Source organism: Macrobrachium rosenbergii, chromosome 2 (assembly GCF_040412425.1).
Source record: "Macrobrachium rosenbergii isolate ZJJX-2024 chromosome 2, ASM4041242v1, whole genome shotgun sequence".
Classification (NCBI taxonomy): Eukaryota; Metazoa; Arthropoda; class Malacostraca; order Decapoda; family Palaemonidae; genus Macrobrachium; species Macrobrachium rosenbergii.
Window position 1 is genome coordinate 30,464,472 of NC_089742.1, and position 20,908 is coordinate 30,485,379.

Sequence of the window (20,908 nt, forward strand, 5' to 3'; positions counted from 1 at the left end):
TTCATTCCATAAAAATTTGGATGAAATAAATAGTGTATCCTGTAAATGTCGCTTGACATTTTCAAAGGAACAGCTGTTGAAAAAGCAATAAAACGGATTTGAAAAGTAGACGTGGAGATTTTATTTCCTACAATTACAAAAGGACGTAAAAAATGAGAACGCATACGGACTAGCCTTAAGACCTCTTACAAATATGCAAAGCATATGTAAAAGTTCACAACTATTATCATTATCTAAAGTGTAATTACATTCATATGGACAAGCCAAAATGACACTTGAAAAAACAGGCACATGAGATATAGAGGAAATAACGTTGGAAGTAACAAATAAGAGACTACAAAACTTTCCTACAAAACCGCCACTCGAGTTATCAGCCTCATCCACTCACTGGAGGCTTAGCCTTGGAAGCAGGCGGCTTATTCCTCCAGTAAGGACGAGGTATGAATCGCGGTATTTCCTCCGTGGACTGATCTTCCTCGCTCGCAAACCAAACACTCCTCTCCAGAGGGAAGTCGCTGGCAGGGACCAACGACTTGTCATGCCACTGGTTATTCGCCTTAGCATCTACGGGGTCCTCAGTAAGACCTCCTTCACCTGGCGTCGCAGCGTTTTTGGTCATTTCTTCGTTGGGTTTATCGTTCAGATCTTCGTCTGCTCCGTCCACGGATAGTCTCTCGTTCTCCATCTCCCTTTCCTTCGCTGCGAGGTAAGCCCTCATGCTCTGCCTCTGAGCTCGGCTGAGGATCATGTCGAACTCAGGCCGTCTGAGGGCGCCAAGGACGAAACTGGGCCCGGTTGCAGGGGGCTCTGCAATTGCATAGTCGTGTTTTTTTGGGTTAAAAATGCATAGACCGTTTTATTTCTTGAAACTGGTACACGTTTCACTCAACTATATAATAACAGAACAAATATGATATAAGACAGTTTACGTGTTGATTTAACTTAGGTATAATGTACATATATTCAGACGCACATAAACACTTCCCTTCGATCAAAACAAGTTACAAAAGGCCGTTATAATGAAATTGCAGTTAATATTATGTGGTATATTATTTAACCGTATATATACTGTACTGAACTACTTTTCGGCAAGCACTGCCTTTATCTCCGAAAAAAATATACAGAGGAAATCCTTAGGCCTTCCTCATATGATAATCAATGCTAGTCTAACACGGGAGGCTCAATGAAAAACAAAAGACAACGCAGCAACCACTGCCACATTCACACTGTAACCGCTGAATCGTGGATGAACAACTCTGTCACTAACGCTTCCACAATCCATACACTCACAAAGAAGACTCATCGGCATTATACAGAAAAAGATTTCCTTGCCTGGTGGTCCGACTTTCGTAACAGTCGTGAACAGGAAATGCGTCTCCGTTGTGAATATTTGGCTGTTAATCTTAGGTGGCCCGCTCCCTTTCTGCTGCGCTCGTTTCCTGAAAGGTATTGCAAAGAAGAGTAGAAGTCATCGAGATATCATCACTGTTTAATGAATGAAACTAGCCCGGCAGCTTAATGACATACAGAATAGGCCTAGGTTCGTTAGCGGATCCAGAAAAATTTCATGGGGGGCCACCAATTTTCATATTATACATACATACATTATATATATATATATATATATATATATATATATATATATATATATATATATATATATATATATATATATATATATATATATGCAACATATTATTTCTTTAATCGATCATTTTATTTTTTCACATTGTTATATTTATATTTATGTTGTTATTTTCTAAATCTTCAATATTATTATTTTATCATTATTTTTTATGGGGGCGCGCGTGCCCAGGTGCCCCCACCCCTGGATCCGCTAGTGCCTAGGTTCGTTAAATATACTTTAAATAGGCTGCTTCGGAAGTTCTCCAGGCGTCTGGTATCTTCCAGTATATACGACTGACACCAATATTTGCACACCTGAATCAACTTGTCATCTTGAAGCAGGCGCATATGTCAATGAACTTGATATATATATATATATATATATATATATATATATATATATATATATATATATATATATATATATATATATATATATATGTGTGTGTGTGTGTGTGTGTGTGTGTGTGTGTGCACGTGTGTGCATATATATGCCATTTTCCTTGTGATCAGGACAGCTCCAAAAGATGTTACTCATTCTACTTTCAGATTAACTTTACAAATGAGGTTGCTAGCCCCATACCCTTGTCCACCTCAGCCACTTTCAAACCCCAGTCAGCTAACTACCAGTTACATGATACACTGCTGAAGAACAACAGAGGCACAATGAATTTTACAGGCAGTTTCCCTACTCCTCTTCTTAAATGAATACAAGATGGGAAATAAAATGAGGAATAGCATACCTCCTTGCAAGACGATGACATTCTGTCTGCACAATGAAATCTCTGGACAATGGAGTGATTTGCTTCTTGTCTAAGATCTCTGCAACAAAAAGAGGAAGAAGTAGTTCAAGTTTTGTTGCCCAGGAAAATAGTAATTAAAACACCCTGATTTCTTGGTACATGTTATGTTTATGCAAGTACCTGTTTATCTTCAATTGACTTTTCCTTATTTTATCACTCTTTCTGGTGCCTTTTGTCACTTTATCTGTTTTTTTTCAGTATTGCGAAGTAACATATAGAAAGATAAGAGGAACAGTTTCTAAATTGGCAAACAGGGGGTCAGATTGATAAATCTGAATAAGCTAACACATAATCAAGTGAAATATCTACCAAAAACCTCAAACGTCAACGTTAAATTTTACTTCAATGCCTTTAGCCTAAGAATTATATTTACAAATTCAGTTAGCTGAAGCAAGATTATTGTTTAATAAGTATGGAAATTCTTAGCAGGCTCGTACACCTCTGATGTCGATGACTATTGCTCTTGTGGCGCCAGTTTAGGCTACTGAACCATCCTATTAATTACCGAGAGATGGCGGAGAAGCAAGGACCATGGAGAGATGGTATCTCCTGTGGGCAGTGACAGGGTTGCCAGATAGGTGCAGCTCTTGTAAATGGTTCAGGCGACTCACCACCGCTGTCACATGACTCAGTGAGTCCAGGTCGTTGTTCTCAGCTCGAAAGACCTGAAAGGCATCAGGTAATTGGGTCGTTAAGATGGTTTCTTGATCAACTGTAAAAGTTTCTTTTGCAATGTCTTCTTCAGCCTTGCTAAGTTCTTACGAAAGCTAACTCTACAAGTTATAGGATGTTTATAATGAAATGAGTAAAGGTATAATAATGGAATATTCATTGCTGAAACTGAAATGCTTGCATCCTACCCGGAGCCTCGTCAGAAGGCCTACTGCTCCCATCTCCATGAGTCGATTTCCGGTGACGTCCAGGAGCCTCAATGTTGCCTGCAGAGAAGAAGAAAGAAGAATGACATCGGTAGATATCCAAAGTTGTCGGGATGAGTAAAACTGACATAAAAAAAAGATTCTATTCTTATTGCGTCTCTAAACATTTCCTCTGTCAGATTTTTAGAAATACCAACAGTTATCTGTGTAGTGTCATTACCAGACATAAATTACATGGCTACAGATTTCCTGTTCTAAGCTAAGATAGGAGCCACGCCCCTTTGCAAGGGAGTTGTCCTGTTTTTAAGGTAGAAGTGTAAAATGTTAAACAATGAAGTAGCTATTCTAGTTCCTGGTGTTGACGCGTTCCTTCCTTTGAAACAGATTCTAGAGTCTATTTAGGCATGATAAACAAGAAAGATTTAACAACTGAATATAGTAGCAAGTATAGGGTCTCGCCCTAAGGCAGCCCCTAAGTGCAGCAAGGTGTGAAAGGGATTAAGAGACTGGTGTGGACCTACGGACTCTACAACCAACAGAAACATAACATGCATTTCTAATCAGTTTTCTTCATCTTACCTCCATAGTTTCCACAAGCGCATCAAACAGAATCTGAGAGACGAAAATGGAGGAAAAACGTCACATCTAACCTGCACATTCGTTAGGGCGTGAGGATCAAGCACAAGGGCGTCGCCCGGAGGAAGCCTCTGGTTCTGAATGTGGAGTTCCTCAAGGCCCTGCGGAAGGCCCTCGACAACGCCTATGCGGTTCCCGGGGATGAGAAGACGGCGAAGGTTGTGGAGTTCCTTTAGCCCTTCAATCCTGAAGAAGAAGATGAGTAGTGACTGCTGTCAGTGATTGTATTAACTTCCAGTTATCGTGAAGGAGAACAATAGGATTACAGTGAATGCGTATTAAGAACAACAGGATTACAGTGAATACGTAATAAGAACAACAGGATTACAGTGAATACGTATCAAGAACAATAACATTACAGTGAATGCGTAATAAGAACAAGATTACAGTGAATGCGTATTAAGAACAACAGGATTACAGTGAATATGTATTAAGAACAATAACATTACAGTGAATACGTAAAAGAACAACAGGATTACAGTGAATGTAATAAGAACAACAAGATTACAGTGAATACGTAATAAGAACAACAGGATTACAGTGAATATGTATTAAGAACAATATCATTACAGTGAATACGTAATAAAAACAATAATGTTACAGTGAATACGTATTAAGAACAATAAGATTACAGTGAATGCATATCAAGAACAACAGGCTTACAGTGAATACGTATTAAGAACAAAAGGATTAGAGTGAATACGTAAAAAGAACAGTAGGATTACAGTGAATACGCAATAAGAACAATATGATTACAGTGAATACGTATTAAAAACAATAGGTTGAGAAGAACGAACTCTTTTTTTTTTTTTTTTTACAGGAGTTTCAGCACTTGAACCTCACGACATTCTACAAGCAAGAACCCGTGCTGGTAGTATACAAGGGCAGATTCATCTAACAACAACAATAACGAAAGCATTTATTACAACGGGACTCCTTTATTCACTAGTTAAAGCAATCAATTACGCGAGTCACAAAAGCAGAAACAGAGGAGGCTTCATTACAAGAGATTTCAATAATAATACTTCTTACACTAATAAACAGAACATCTTTGACATAGAAGTCAACTTCCTTATGAAGGTTGGGTTCAATCACAAACTGTTCATATTTTTCCAAAATAATAATAATAATAATAATAATAATAATAATAATAATAATAATAATAACAATAATAATAATAATAATAATAATAATGGAATCTGGAAAAACTAGATGCCTAGAAAAGGAGCTCCAAGATTCATGCAGAAAAGTGTGCTACTAGAAACAGCGCACATAGTGAGAAAAGTGATGGACTCCTAAGGAGGCAGGATGCAATTCGGAACGCCACACTATAAAAACCACCCAGTCGAATAGGATGATTGTGATAGACCAAAAAAAAAAATAATAATAAAATAAAATAAAATAATAATAATAATAATAATATTAATAATAATAATAATAATAATAATAATAATAATAAAACTTTAAATTTTACATTAATTTCCTTTCGAGGGACGAGTTTATCACAAACTTTTCAATCTGTACAAGAAGTTACGGAACCAGGGCCAAATTTGACGTTGAATTCCATTTCACTTTAAAGGACCAGCTGTTTGCGAGTTACAAGAAGTAAAGAAAAAGGCTTGAAAAACTTCCATTTCGGTCAACTTTGATGTTTATGGTAATTTACCTCGTGATGTGGTTATCCTGAAGGTAGAGTTCCTGCAGCATCCGAAGGGGACGAAGATTGGCCAGCCGAGTCAGGTGATTATGTTGCAGAAAGACGACGCGAACCTCTGGACAAGATGACAGGCTCTCCTGAATACATTCAATATCAAAAAGGAGTTAATTCTGGAAATGAGATTTAGGGGCAGTGTATGGCAATGAGAGTAAAATCGATGAATTAAGCAGCGGAAATATATCAAATGAATTATCCGGCTACAAACTGCAAACAAAGAAGTTCACATGTGAGATTTTTTGTCTTAAACACACACAAACATACAAAGGCAACTCTCTATGTGTGAGTGTCTCAGTTCATCAGTATTGTTCAAAAATAACATATCTAAAAAAAAACAGTTGCTAATTATAAAAATACCAGAATGGAATGGAATAAACAATTTAGGTCAAAGGCCAAACAGTGGGACCGATGAGGCCATTCAGCATTGAAAGGGAAGATGAGAGTAAAAAAAGGCTTTGAAAGGTGTAACAGTAGGGAAACCTCGCAGTTGCACCATGAATCAATTGCTAGGAGAGGGTTGAGGAAAGTAAGATGGAAGAAAGAGAATATGAACAGAGGTAGAGTGAAGAAGAATGAAAGAGGTTGCAGCTAGGGTCCTAAGGAACGCCGCATAGAACCTAAATAATGCCTACAGTGTATTGCCAATAGGAACTCCCTATTCCTATGTGTTGAAAGCCTCGCAATTGCTCTATGAAACTATTGCTAGGAGGGGTTTGAGAAAAGTGAGATAGAAGAAAGAGAACATAAACGGAGGTACAGTGAAGAATAATGAAAAGAGTTGCAGCTAGGGGCCAAAGGAACGCCGCAAAGAACTTAAATAATGCCTACAGTCCATTGCCAATAGGAACTCCCCATTCCTTTGTGTTGAAAGCCTCGCAATTGCACTATGAAACATGGGAACATAAACAGAGATACAGTGAAGAAGAATAACAGGGGTTGCAGCTAGGGGCCTAAGGAACGCCGCAAAGAACCTAAGTAATACCTGAAGTGCACCGCCAATGGGAACTCCCCATTCCTGTGTGTTGAAAGCCTCGCAATTGCACTGTGAAACATGGGAACATAAACAGAGATACAGTGAAGAAGAATAACAGGGGTTGCAGCCAGGGCCCCAAGGAACGCCGCAAAGAACCTAAATAATACCTGAAGTGCACCGCCAATAAGCACCCCCAATTCCTAAGCATCGTCAAGACCTTTCTCACGTCTCTCTCACTTACGATATGAGTGATTCCTTTCCCCTCCAGGTGGAGGTGGGTGACGCGTCCCAAGAAAGCGTTCCTCTCCCTGCAGGCCGGACTGTCTCCGTCTTCGTCCTCGTCTTCGTACCCCATCTTCAGCTTGAAGACTTCCCTCTCCCCGTTTGCCTCCCTCTGGACCGAGGAGATGATGGACCGGGGACTCCTGAGGTGCAGTCTGGGACGTTTCGTGAAAGAATAGATCGATCAATAAATAAATGAATTAAATCATTAGATCAATAGATTAATAAATGAAATAATTAGATAAATGGATGAGTAAATAAATAAATGGATAGATTATTTAATGAATGAATAAACAAAATATATAAATAATTTAATGAATGAATGAATAAATCAATAAATAAGTAAATGAGTAAATAAGTAAATAAATAGATAATCTAAAAATAGACAGATAAATAAGTAAATAAACAAAAATTATACAAATCACATTTTAATTTTATATACTGTCATACACACACACACATACACACACACATATATATATATATATATATATATATATATATATATATATATATATATATATATATATATATATATATATATATATATATATATATATATATATATATATATATATATATATATATAATCTAAAAATAAATAGACAGATAAATAAGTAAATAAACAAAAATTATACAAATCACATTTTAATTGTATATACTGTCATATACATATACACACACACATGTGTATATATATATATATATATATATATATATATATATATATATATATATATATATATATATATATATACACTATAATAAGAACACTTCGAATAAATAAGAAAACCTGTTAAATCGATTTTATTTACGTTTACTGACCTGGAATACGACGAGTTTTGCTTTTTCGTTCTTCTTCGATTCCCGAGCCATGACCACAAGTTCTCAGAGTTGATTCCTACCATCTCTTACTGGACCATCGACATTCCTGTTTCATTATTATTATTATTATTATTATTATTATTATTATTATTATTATTATTATTATTATTAATGAGTAATCTTTGACAGACTAGAAAAGCCAGCAAAAACACATTAATTTACTCTTGGAAATAATATACAAACATGGACAATTTAAGGTACACTATAGAATCCTTACAAACATAAGGCATTTATACAAGCATACTGTAACGTGAAACAAACCCTATAGATCAGGTATATGCAGCAATGGTTATGGTGACTCTAGAAAGATAACACAGAAATTCAAGTACATTTTAAAGGCATTTTAAATTTGATGCATAACTGATGTCTGGATAAAATGAATTACTTCGACTGCGGAGTTTATGAAATACATCACAAGGAATGCAAATATATTTGACTTCCTATTGACCTACTGACATATACATATATAAGTATATATAATATATATGTATATAGATATAGAGTGAGTTTTTATATAAGTCATACATATTCAAACGAAATTAACGTATCACTGACTTTAGTTCTTGGCTCACCCGCCCAACCCAGGTCACTCAGTCAGTCTTATCCTCTTTGACCCCAAATAACTGATACTCGATAACCATCTTGATCCAATAGTGAATGTACCCATTTCAAGATCTTCAGACTTTCAGTCAGTTCTTTAAGAAGTAGGGAATGTAATCCAAAAGATATTTAGTCATGCACGTGTTACGTCATTCATAATAACTCTAACAGAGGGGTACAACCCACAAACACCAAGGCAGCCACTACCTAAAGCCAATGATAAGGTGTCTAACTCACCCGAATGTTTGTCTTGCTCGTAGAGTGGAGTGTTTGCTAAGTAACTCGGATGGAGTCCAGCAGCGTGGAACAACATTGTTTACATCGTTGCCATGACAACGCCTTCAGCTACGAGATTTGGAGGGAGGATATCGTCTGTAGAATCTTATTAATTTTAATTGATTTGTAATGATCTGGCCAGTACCTGAATGGGTTACCGGCGATGGATTGTGGATTCCTTGTTTTACACACACGGATATATATGTAAATAATAAATAAATATATATGTATATGAAATGTATCTCACTGCATACTTTTAACTGTCATTCAAATTTTACTTTATCTTACTGATTTTTTTATGTTATAATTAATTATATATATATATATATATATATATATATATATATATATATATATGTATGTATAACATGTATATATATATATATCTAAATAAAGATAAAATCAAGAAGGAAACATATATATATATATATATATATATATATATATATATATATATATATATATATATATATATATATATGTGTGTGTATTGATGTGTGTGTGTGTGTGTGTGTGTGTGTGCATGTGTGTAGGGAATGAAGAGAGAATAAAGTAGTCATTACGTAACAAGACAAAACCATCACCAAATTAGAGTCCAGTAATACGAATGATTTCCATAAAGGTTTCCATACGAGTCGGTAATCTCCGTCTGCCCCCGGAATCCCGTAACCTCCAGAAAGGATTACCGGTTTAAGAGAAGGACTTTCGTATCCTTCTTCAGTCGCCAACCAAAGGATCTGTTGCTTCATTCCTCCAACTGTTCCCGGAGGTTGATCCTTTTCCAATATTATAGATACGTCAGGAAGCTGAAGGGTTATTAGAGTAACTCAATAGAGGCTTTTCATAAGTAAAAAGGATTGTGTTTTCCAAGTCTTTAGTGTTATTGGTTTGGTAATCCAGTGGGAATGATATATGTATTATATATATATATATATATATATATATATATATATATATATATATATATATATATATATATATATATATATATATATATATATATATATATATATTAACTTTAACACATACACAATTGTTCTGTGCATTAGGAGAATTACTAAAGGACCTCATTCAAACTGGATGGTATCTAATGGGTATTTATTCAGAAAAGTTGCAAGCTTTCTTGGACAAACAATCCACATTATCAAGTATCCGTACAATTGTACGGATACTTGATAATAATGGAACTTTGGTCCAAGAAAACTTTGTAACTTTTCTCTGAATAAATACTCCATTAGACCATCCAGCTTGAATCAGTTTTAGTAATATATATATATATATATATATATATATATATATATATATATATATATATATATATAAATTATATATATACATGCATATACACATATATACATATACACATATACACACACACACACACACACATATATATATATATCTATATATATATATATATATATATATATATATATATATATATATGTCTATGTGATGATATATATGTATATACATAATTACATTTGCGAACTTGCTCACAAACTGCATCATGACTAAATGCTTGCAAACTCACATCTGTAAATAATCTTCAAAGACAAGAGAAGACGCGTTGCCTTTCAAGCCTGACCTGTTCCCTCGTCTCTCACTTAACACCCACCACCCTTCCCCTCCCACCCCACCCCCTCACCCCCCCCACCCCTCTCTTCCCCGGCGTGAATGAATTATTACCTCCTTCGTATCAGTTTCTCTTCTTCTTCTTCTTCTTCTCCTTCTTCTTAGAATTTATCTCCCATTCTTCTTCTTAATATTTAACTCTCATTAGCATTCTCGTTACACACCCACACCCTTTTTCCTTGCCTGCTGTAGAACGCTTCGAACTCTCGGAAAGTTCGTTTACATATTTTCTGTATCAGATGACCTTCACCTTGTTTCGCGACTTACATCCTATATATATATATATATATATATATATATATATATATATATATATATATATATATATATATATATACTATATATATATATATATATATATATAACTACATATATATAATAACATGTAATATGTTTATAAAGACAAAATCCATGAAGGAAGGAAACGATGAGTGCTGCGAGGCCTTTCGACATCGTCCTTTAGCTTAGTCTTCTAAGCAAAAAGGACGATAAGGTCGAGACTCATAACACTCCCTTTCTCTTTCCTTCGATTTTAATCTTTATTATATTCATCACGCTCCATATTCATTCAGTTATGCTCCATATTTTCGTATATATATATATATACTATATATATATATATATATATATATATATATATATATATATATATATATATATACTATTAGGTTAACGTAAATCTTTCCCTTTATTTTTTCGCTTTAAATGTAACTTAGATCGGCCTTGTTTCTTTTTAGTTTCAAGTATTATTCTTAAGGAACGCCAGCGGTTTGTAAAAATTAAGTGTAAGGTGATTTCCAAGTATTTGTTTCCAGTTTTGACACCTCTCCTCTTGTTTACGTCTATTAACTATCGTGTTAACGACTGTTCTGTTATTTTATTTTTCTGAGTGCCGTTGGACGCTTGTGGGATTGCGTCGTCCTTCGTGGGTGCTCTCCCGCCACCTGCGACGTGAGTTTCCTACTCGGTACGTGGCTCGCAGGTACTTCTGTCACCTGCGACGGGTTACCTGTCGTTACACCCTGGTGAGAAGGATTTTCCCAGGGCGTTGAAGGCGTCGCTGTTCTCCGTCAACAGCAGGAGTTGAATTGCCAATGATCCACTTCTTCCAGGACGCCTTTAAAGCTGCTGTTGGAAGCAAGTTTGCTCGTGAGGAGACCCGTATAGGGTGGCCATACCCAGGTACGAGTGATTATCTGTTTTGTCGGGCAGGACCGCCTGAGACGCTCGTTTTTGACCTGGTGTGTGTGTGACCTCTCTTGGCAGCGGAGGTAGCAGTTGGATCACGGCCTTCATATTGCTTCGTTTTTCTCCTAATGTGAAATTATTGTTCAAATATTAATACATATATTTTCATTTAATATGTTTAGTCGTTTTTATGTTGTGACGGTATAGTGTCCAGTGACAATTACATTATATTGCTGTGTAAAGATTCATTGTAGTTTATCTAAGTAACCAATTGGTTCTTAGCCACGTTAAATAAGTCTAATCACTTCGGGCCAGCCCTAGGGGAGCTGTTAATCAGCTCAGTGGTCTGGTAAAACTAAGGTATACTTAACTTAACTTAGTTTTGTGGTAATAGGCAGGAGATTGTTTTCTTGCTATTTATTCTCTGTAGTTCTTCGTTGGATGGGTCGATATCGTACTCGCCTAGCACTCACCTAGGCCCGCGTTCGATTCTCCGGCCGGCCACTGAAGAAATTAGAGGAATTTATTTCTGGTGTTAGAAATTCATTTCTCGGTATAATGTGTTCGGATTCCACAATAAGCTGTAAGTCCCAATTGCTAGGTAACTTAATTGGTTCTTAGCCACGTAAAATAAGTCTAATCCTTCGGGCCAGCCCTAGGAGGCTGTTAATCAGCTCAGTGGTCTGGTTAAACTAAGGTATACTTAATTCTTCCTTCCCTAACTTTTAGCTTTAGGTTATTGTGTTCCGGTCTGGCCAGCAAAAGTGTTTAATCCACCCGAGTATTTGTTTATGTTAATTTTCTTTACTTTGGAAAGAGAAACCCACAAGATTCCTGTGTATAACTTGTTTACTTGTAAATATTTACATGTTACTTTTAAACTCGAGTACTTTCAGGTCCTAACTGTGACCCTTTTTCAAGAGATGAGGTAGGCAGGCTGGCTTGGTAAAGTTGTGTTTCGTATCTTCTTGCATAATGGACAGCTTGAGTTCCAGAAGTTTCATACAGGTGTTGGAATATATTTCTGTTGTAGTGTTGCTGTGGGTACATAATGAACCAAACAAAAACTTCTTTCAGTTTTCTTCTGAAGATGGAAAGAGAAACCCACAAGATTCCTGCGTATAACTTGTTTACTTTTAAATATTTACATGTTACTTTTAAACTCGAGTACTTTCAGGTCCTAACTGTGACCCTTTTTCAACAACTGTATGAAACTTTTGGAACTCAAGCTGTTCATTATGCAAGAAGATACGAAACACAACTTTACCAAGCCAGCCTGACTACCTCATCTCTTGAAAAAGGGTCACAGTTAGGACCTGAAAGTACTCGAGTTTAAAAGTAACATGTAAATATTTAAAAGTAAACAAGTTATACGCAGGAATCTTGTGGGGTTCTCCTTCCATCTTCAGAAGAAAACTGAAAGAAGTTTTTGTTTGGTTTCTTTCCTTTGTTAGGGCTTAGCTTTATTGGCTGTAGGTAATCCCAGGGATTTGTAAAGGACCGGTATTTGTCCTTTTTTGTAGTCTTTAAGTTATTTTCAAAGACTCGAGGTTGATTTGAACATGTCGTTTCTTTAAGTAATAAATATTGTTAAGTTTTCTCAAGTGTTTGTCTCCGCTGACCTTTTTGCTCTGAGTTACTTCACTGATACAATGACTACAGTCTAAAGTGTATAAAGACCTGCACCAAAACCCAAAAGAGCTTGTAACACACACACATATATATATATATATATATATATATATATATATATATATATATATATATATATATATAAATATATATAATATATAATATTTATATATAATATATATAAGTATATATATATTATATATATGTATATATAAGTATATATATATATATATACTGTATATATATGTATTTTATATATATACATACACACACACACACATATATATATATATATATATATATATATATATATATATATATATATATACATACACAGTTGTATGCGTGTGTCTGGAGAGAGAGAGAGAGAGAGAGAGAGAGAGACAGAAGAGAGTGAAGAGAGCGAAGAGAGTTATGGAAATTCTTTAATACTGCCTCTCACATTAATTTTGTCTCTGAATAACCTCGCAGCCTAAGCATCGTAATTTCCGCCTTATTATGTAATACCAGAAGGACCATTTCCTTCTCGTTTGTGTCTACTTCCCGACGATGGCGGCTTATTCTCCTCTAGCGGAAGTCAGGCGATTGGTCGAAGTTTTAGGTCAGTGATTGATTGATTTTTGAACGCACAACTAGCGTCACAGCGCCGTTGGTCATCACCTCCAAAAAAATATTTAATGAAAAAAGTATATAGGTTATATATATATTATATAATATATATATTAAATAATATATATATATATATATATATATATATATATATATATTATATATATATATATATATATATATATATATATATATATATATATATATATATATTTATATATTTTATATAGAAGAAGATGAAGATATGAAGAAGGATGAAGAAGAAATAATTTAGAAGTAGAAGAAGAAAGAGAGAAGAAGAAGAAGAAGAAAGAAGAAAGAAGAAGAAGAAGAAATAGAGATTAAACTGTCATAGATAAGGTCACTGGGTTGCCCATTCCATCAGCCTCTGGTTAAAAGTGATCACAACGGATAACATAAAATGAAAAAAGAATGATTAAAATCATAATTTCGCAATCTTGAAATAATTTTTTTTTAATATGGAAGGCCACCGGGATGGGCAACCTGGTGTCCATAACTAGCCCAGGCAGGGAGGTAACCAGAAAAGCCTCGAGGAGAGATGAAGAGGCAACAGGTAGAATTGAATAAAAATAAATATACAAATAAATATAAAATTAAATAAATAAATAGTAGAAGACACATTTATTGACGGAGTTCTCTTCTTACTGCCGACAAATACGCCTCTTGAAAAGGGACAGGTTATATGACTAAGGAGATACGGAGGAAGTTGGAGAGTACCGTATTCTAGAAGCGAAAGATATATGTGGAACTCGCCCATTACCGGAGTCCCTGAAGCTTAGTTGATAAGAATATGAATTCTAAATAAAATTTTTTTTAGCCAAAATGATTATGTAACTGATCTACATAACCTTGAGAGTCCGCCATTAAAATTATCAATAAAAATATTAGACAGACTTTGCCGGATTTCTATAGATCATTCCATTTTCAATTCATCTCCTAAAGACTCGAGGAGATTACCATGCTCTCATCCGCCTCGCATCTTTCCATATTGCATCTTATTAACTCCGGTAAGAAGAGTTAAGTTGCGTGGGATAAACTCGTTAATTCAAAAAGGAGAGCCGCATGCAGTTCCGCATGCGCAGTAGGTGGACATTCTCTCGGTACGTTGTCCAAGGCTCATACGCATACATATATAAAACGAGCGCACGTCAAAAATGTTCATTGCGTTACAGGGCCTTATAGCAGCTCCAAACTCCTTTCTTTTTAGGCAACGTATCTGTTAAGTCTCTTTCTGGAACTTTGTTTTTAACTTAGAATTCAAACAGAAAGCATCATATAAGCTGGGTCTGTATTATTAGTTTGTTTTTTTGGCAAAATCAGCTCGGATAACTAGAGAGGCCGCGAATCTTTATCAAAGGCCAGCAGAAGAAGAAGAAGAACAAGAAAGGAAAAAATTTTGACATCGAAACGAAGAGGCATGTTCAGCGTAAGGTTCTTCATTGGTGAGTTGATTTTTGGGAGTCTGCAAAGGGAAATATCGAACTTTGTTTATCATCTTTAACTTTACTTTCATATTTGTTTTTATGCTTATATATATATATATATATATATATATATATATATATATATATATATATATATATATATATATATATTTATATAATATATATATATATATATATATATATATATATATATATATATATATATATATATATATATATATATATATATGTGTGTGTGTGTGTATTGTGTGTTATGTGTGTGCGTGAGTGAAAAGAAAGCGTGGACATCGATTTTATTTCTAATCGTTAACCAGTAGTCGATTGAATGTGGATTTCTAGCACGGTCTAGAGTGGGAATTTTTGTTTTTAAGCCAGATTCATACTAACGACCTCCCTCTTTGTAAACCTATTAAGTTTCTTATCTGACGTTCATTTCCAATGCTGGTGATGGGTCTACATCTTCTTTTTTCCTATCGCCTGTTCCGATTCATCTATAAGGCAAACCTGGCACTTGCCTGGAGACCAGACATTAGCTTTTAGAAGATATTTCACTGTAACAAAATGGAGAAAGTACTGCATTCTGCACGCTTATATAAATACGAGATTAAATTTTGTACCTGCAAGAAAAATTACCTTGGAATTTTGTCATGTGGTCTATTACGTCAAGTGGACCCATTTTCCATCCTTAGCCCAGGGTCCTGTCAGCTCAGGGAAGGACCCTGCCCGTTTAATTGATCAAGAATCTTGTTCAAAACCCTTCTTTTCCTATTCGGCTCTTCTCGGGCATCTTTTTCCTTGATGGAACTGAATCGAAAGCTTGCCATCTAATCAATGGCACAATTACGATCAAATCCAGTTTAACACTATTGTTCTCAGGTTATGTCTTTTGGTTTGTTATGTCTGTCATTTTTTGCTGTTAGTAGAATTATGCAACAAGTTCTGCGTGAACTTTTACGATTTTTTTTTTACCACATGAGCTACCAAACAAAACCATTTAAAACAAACACCTTCGAAGAAAAAATGATCTTCAAATGTTTCCCCACCAGTAAACTCCTTTTTCGCTTAATTCCAGGACTACCGCATCCATTTTTTATTTCGAATTCCAGGGATGCTGCTGCTACTTACCCCAAGGAGATTCATCTTCACCAGGGCTACCCCCGTCAGCGTCGAATCCCTGAACGTGAGGGAATCCCTTGATAACCCCTGCAGTATTGAGCTGGGAGGTCAACCTCTCTCCGTGGCTTACAACATCGAGGGCGCCACCTACACCCCGGCCATGTTGTTAAGTGAGATCAGCAGAGCTAATCACTCCATCGATAACATTCGGTCTGTATCGGTGAGTCTTCATTTTACTTCTATCACCACTTGGGAAGATATCAGCAGACAGCTGATCATGTACGAACTTTTTATAAATCATTCTTTATAAGAGTCTGGACAGGACTGCACTTAGGCCCACTACGAGCTGTCATTTGAATCCTTGTACATTAATTTAAATAGTGAATACATCCAGTGTCATGAGTCGTGATAACAATTGTGAAATGAAAGTTCTCGATGTTTACATTCTTGAAACAGGGATGCAAAAACGAGAAGAAAAAAGTATTGATAATCGAACAGGCAAGCTTAAGAATAAAGTAGTATGCTCGGCAAGTAAAAGAACGTACTTAACGTTTGGCGTACTCATCCTTGTAACAGAATATTGTGAATTCCGAAAATATTCAGAAGAGCGAATATTGCCTACCTTTCCGGCTAAAATCACTCATACCTTCTAAGATCGTGAAAATTAACGCATAGGTCTGTGTTAGTGTGTCACCCTTTTTTTTTTTTTTTTTAATTATTGCGAACATCGAGTTCTTAAGGTTTGTTTCAAGAATGATCGATTAGTAAATTTGTTTTTAATGAAGGAGCCCGCTACTGTGCTTATCATAAGGGGCTGTTCATGATGACTTCGTTTTATAAAAATCAACTAAAGAAAGCCTAAAAGGTATTCTCGAGTACGTTACGCGACCAGCATATTAATTCGACGCAGCTAGGTCTATATCAGAAACCTACCGAATGGTTCGTTTTGGAAACAGATATAATATCAAAGACAAGAAAAACAGACATCTCGTTATACTCACTCTTCTCTGCAGTTCATCTAATCCACACAGTGGGATATAAAAGTCTTCATCTTTCACGGTCCTTTTTTTTAAGAACATTTAAACACGCTAGACAACTGGAAATGTCTCACAGTAGCCAGAAAGGGTACTTCTACCACAGTTGCACACATACTGAACCATTATACCTTTTACAAGAGCGTTTAACCATCGTCAACTAGAAACAAATGACTGACATCATGAATATAAACAAGCCTGTACAATAAAAGCCGTTGGGTATTTTTAGCCAACCGTTCAGGCGATTATAGAAATGTAACTTATAGCATTAGCAGCAGCGTGATTCAAAGAGGCTTTAACTACACATTTCGCTTAAATGAGGCATAGGCCTATAAACAGGTATCTCCTTTTTTTCTGGAGAGCTCTCTCTAGGTCCTTTTAATGTATGATACTCAATATAATTTCTGTATCATTTCAGGAGGATTTGGGTTTGTGCGTGCCAACAATAACTGACAGATTAGCAACCTTTCCAGCAGCGCCTAATTTGCAAGGAAAAACTGTGAGTCGCCATTAGGTACTATAATATTTTCTGCATGCAGATGTAAAGAATATAGACAAAAATTATTCAATAGACAAAATTAGGCTTTATTTACACTGAAAAATATTTCGCTAGTAACCACTTGCAAGAATAATTCACATCCTCTACAGACCAACTTTGGGCTATCATCACAAATCATGATACCGCTTTATAACAAGTCGTGGCTCATTTGGTACGCCAGAGTATCTTTGGTAGCGTTCTACTGCTTTCTGCTAATAGGCTGCCTTTTTTGTACTTTAAAGTATTACAAGCTGTTTTGACAAAATAGGATGAATATACGGCCAGTTTCCCTGGTTTTCAGTACGAGCAAGCTTTCCACATCATCCACAAAGAACTGGTCTACATTCTGGCACATTTTTACTTCGCTCAGCACGACTTCAACACATTCCGTGAACACTGCATCATCCACTTCCCTGATGCGTTTGGTAGTAGAATTGTCGAGTAAGTATAAGTGATAAATATACGCTAGTGAACGAATGATTCATAATATTAAGGGTAAGAATTATTATACTGTGGTAAATTTGTGCATCCCACAATACGTAATAAATTTTTTGTCAAAAAGTGTGACTTAGTGCATAAGGCAGCTCATTTATTCATCAAGGTCATAAAAAGTATATATGACCTTTCCAGCTGGTGTTCTGTTTCGTTTTAATAACTAAAATAATCGAAGCATAAACTCTCCCACTACCACAATCAAATCCGTTTCTGAAAGTTAAAATACCGCCGATACTGTAATGTCAGATTCAGATCTGAGAAGAAATTCCAGTAAAGTCCATTTCTGCTCTGAGCTTCAATTGCTAATTGTTTATGATTGAAATGGACAAAAAGTTGAAAGTGATGTCAGAAGATATGGCTAGCAACAAAAGCTTATTTTCTGTACTTGAGACAATCTTAATATACACAGTAAAAATTCAAGACAAAAATATAACACCTAAAGTAATACCAATTTGTGGTGAGGGTTTGGCATGTCTGAAAACGAAAGCACACGTTGCCATGTTTTCTCCTATTTATCCAACAGCTCAATTGGCAAGTTCAAGAACATTCTTTGTAATGTGATGACAAGGATAGGCTACAGCCCACTCGTTCAGCAAAATCTCGAGGATATCAATCAGGTCTGGCACGACACAGGAATGGGCTGTTCAGAAAGGAGAGACTGGACTTGCGTGCTCCTCAGTTCAACTCGACATGCTTTGAACGAACTCAGGAACTTCATGTACAGAGAAGAGGTATTTAGTAAAATTTCGTTTATTTCTGTTGCTTCAACTTTCCTAGTAGCATTTCCTTCATCTGTTTTCCAGACTTATGTATTTATTGATATTCAAACTAATTTTGATTTGATTTATGAATGTTAGGTCTAATGACCTGGCACTAGAACCGTTAGGTTAGTCAGTGCCACGGTATTCAAAACTAGGAATCTGATTAAAAACTATTGATCTCCAAACTAGAAACCTGTGACATAAAATGTTATATCTTCCAACTCTTTTTAAGTTTTTTCTTCAAATACAACACACACCTTGTAGCATATCTGCGACCTAACTTTAATTGATCTTCAGATGCTAGAAATCTGTGGAGTTTGGCATCAAAAGTCATAGAAATTCCATTTTACATACTAGGAAGACACCCTTGTATGACCCCATTTGTTGACAAGTAATTTCATGCAATATAAACAAATATATAGATTTTTCCATTTTCTCTGACTTCACAGTATGAAATGATTTCTGTCAATTTTGCACACAAACTTTTGTCACCATTCAAACCTAATAAAACTATCAGTTCCTTATGGCAGTTACTGCTTGCAATCTACTTGTTCATCTTTATTTTAGGGGTGCTTTTAAAGATCATGACTGTACAATTTCCCCTTGTTTCATTTCATAAGGTTATGGTACTTGGATGCACTTTCATATTTTAACTGTCACACGTACTCTTCCCAGTGTCACTCAATTAGGACATGATTCGCCTTTAAAATTTATGAATTTTTTTTTTTTTTTTGACAGGAAGAAATAAACAGTACAAGCACAATCTGTTTTTGGTATGGAATAGCAGCCCTTTCACAAAAAGACATGTTACTACAAAGCTTTACTTCCTAAGGACAATTTTCATGATTTATACATCCAAATAACCTAAAACTTTACACAACAGGTACAGAGGCAAGGAAAGAGAGCAATGCAGAGCTGGAACCTTCTCCACCCACGAAAGACTCTAGATGTTCTCCGTAAAAATGGAAACTACTACAATCAGCGAAATGCTTTAGATGGATACAGGAATCAGGTCAACCCCGTGGCAAGAATCTGGGAGATAGAGGACGTAGAAGAGCCATGCTGTTACGCTTGCAGCTGCTGAAACACGGACTGGAGTAGGTTCTACCGAAGATTTTAAAGAAACCATATAAAACATCATGATATCTTACTACGAAGCCCTCCTGAAGAGTTGCAATGAATGATATGCTGATGTTCTGAAAATTTGTGGAAAATGACAAATACGAGTGCATTTTGAAGTAATGCAACTTTTTTCTTTCAAGTTAATCTGAGTTGCATTTTTTTGAGTAAAAAATGTTGCTGTCTTTCACCTTGTGAGTAAACTATTATGTTGTAGTTCAAATAAAAGAATTCTCAAACCAAGCCCTGAAACATGTATAAAACCTGATGCCCTATGCTAATGTATAAGTAATTTAATTCAAATCCCTCATGTTGCATCAAGCGATTGGAAGAATACTAGTCTTAGTGGACATCTATTTCAGTATGAAATGTCAACAAACATAAGCATTTCAACCAATTTTATTCCACCCAAAGGGAGTTACTATGGAAAAAGCTTGAATGCAATCAAATTGCACTAATTTAACATATTTCATAATAGAATAATTGTTCAATTCTTAAAATGTTGAGGCCTATTTTCAAATTGAAGCATTTATAAGCACACTACATCTATGAAATGGCTCCAACAAAAATATATAGTACAGACAAGAAGGATTTGGGAGATAGTCTCCATTACAGGCCAACGTACCAATTAAAACAAATTAA

The 20,908-nt window shown here is 35.5% G+C and overlaps 2 protein-coding genes across 2 annotated transcripts; one reads left to right on the forward strand and one right to left on the reverse strand.

The window, feature by feature from the left end:
- Positions 1–97: 97 nt before the first annotated feature.
- On the reverse strand, positions 98–18,242 carry LOC136844480 (protein phosphatase 1 regulatory subunit 42-like). Its single transcript, XM_067113765.1, has 10 exons — positions 17,321–18,242; positions 7,738–7,843; positions 6,872–7,067; positions 5,610–5,737; positions 3,958–4,129; positions 3,290–3,367; positions 2,935–3,094; positions 2,370–2,448; positions 1,333–1,439; positions 98–807 (listed from the first exon to the last, which is right to left on the reverse strand). Exons 2-10 carry the CDS (start codon positions 7,818–7,820, stop codon positions 377–379), a joined length of 1,434 nt encoding a protein of 477 aa, XP_066969866.1. The 5' UTR covers positions 7,821–7,843; positions 17,321–18,242; the 3' UTR covers positions 98–376.
- On the forward strand, positions 16,279–20,509 carry LOC136844497 (uncharacterized). Its single transcript, XM_067113822.1, has 5 exons — positions 16,279–16,539; positions 17,772–17,852; positions 18,193–18,332; positions 18,910–19,117; positions 20,031–20,509. Exons 1-5 carry the CDS (start codon positions 16,312–16,314, stop codon positions 20,229–20,231), a joined length of 858 nt encoding a protein of 285 aa, XP_066969923.1. The 5' UTR covers positions 16,279–16,311; the 3' UTR covers positions 20,232–20,509.
- The last annotated feature ends 399 nt before the right edge of the window (positions 20,510–20,908 follow it).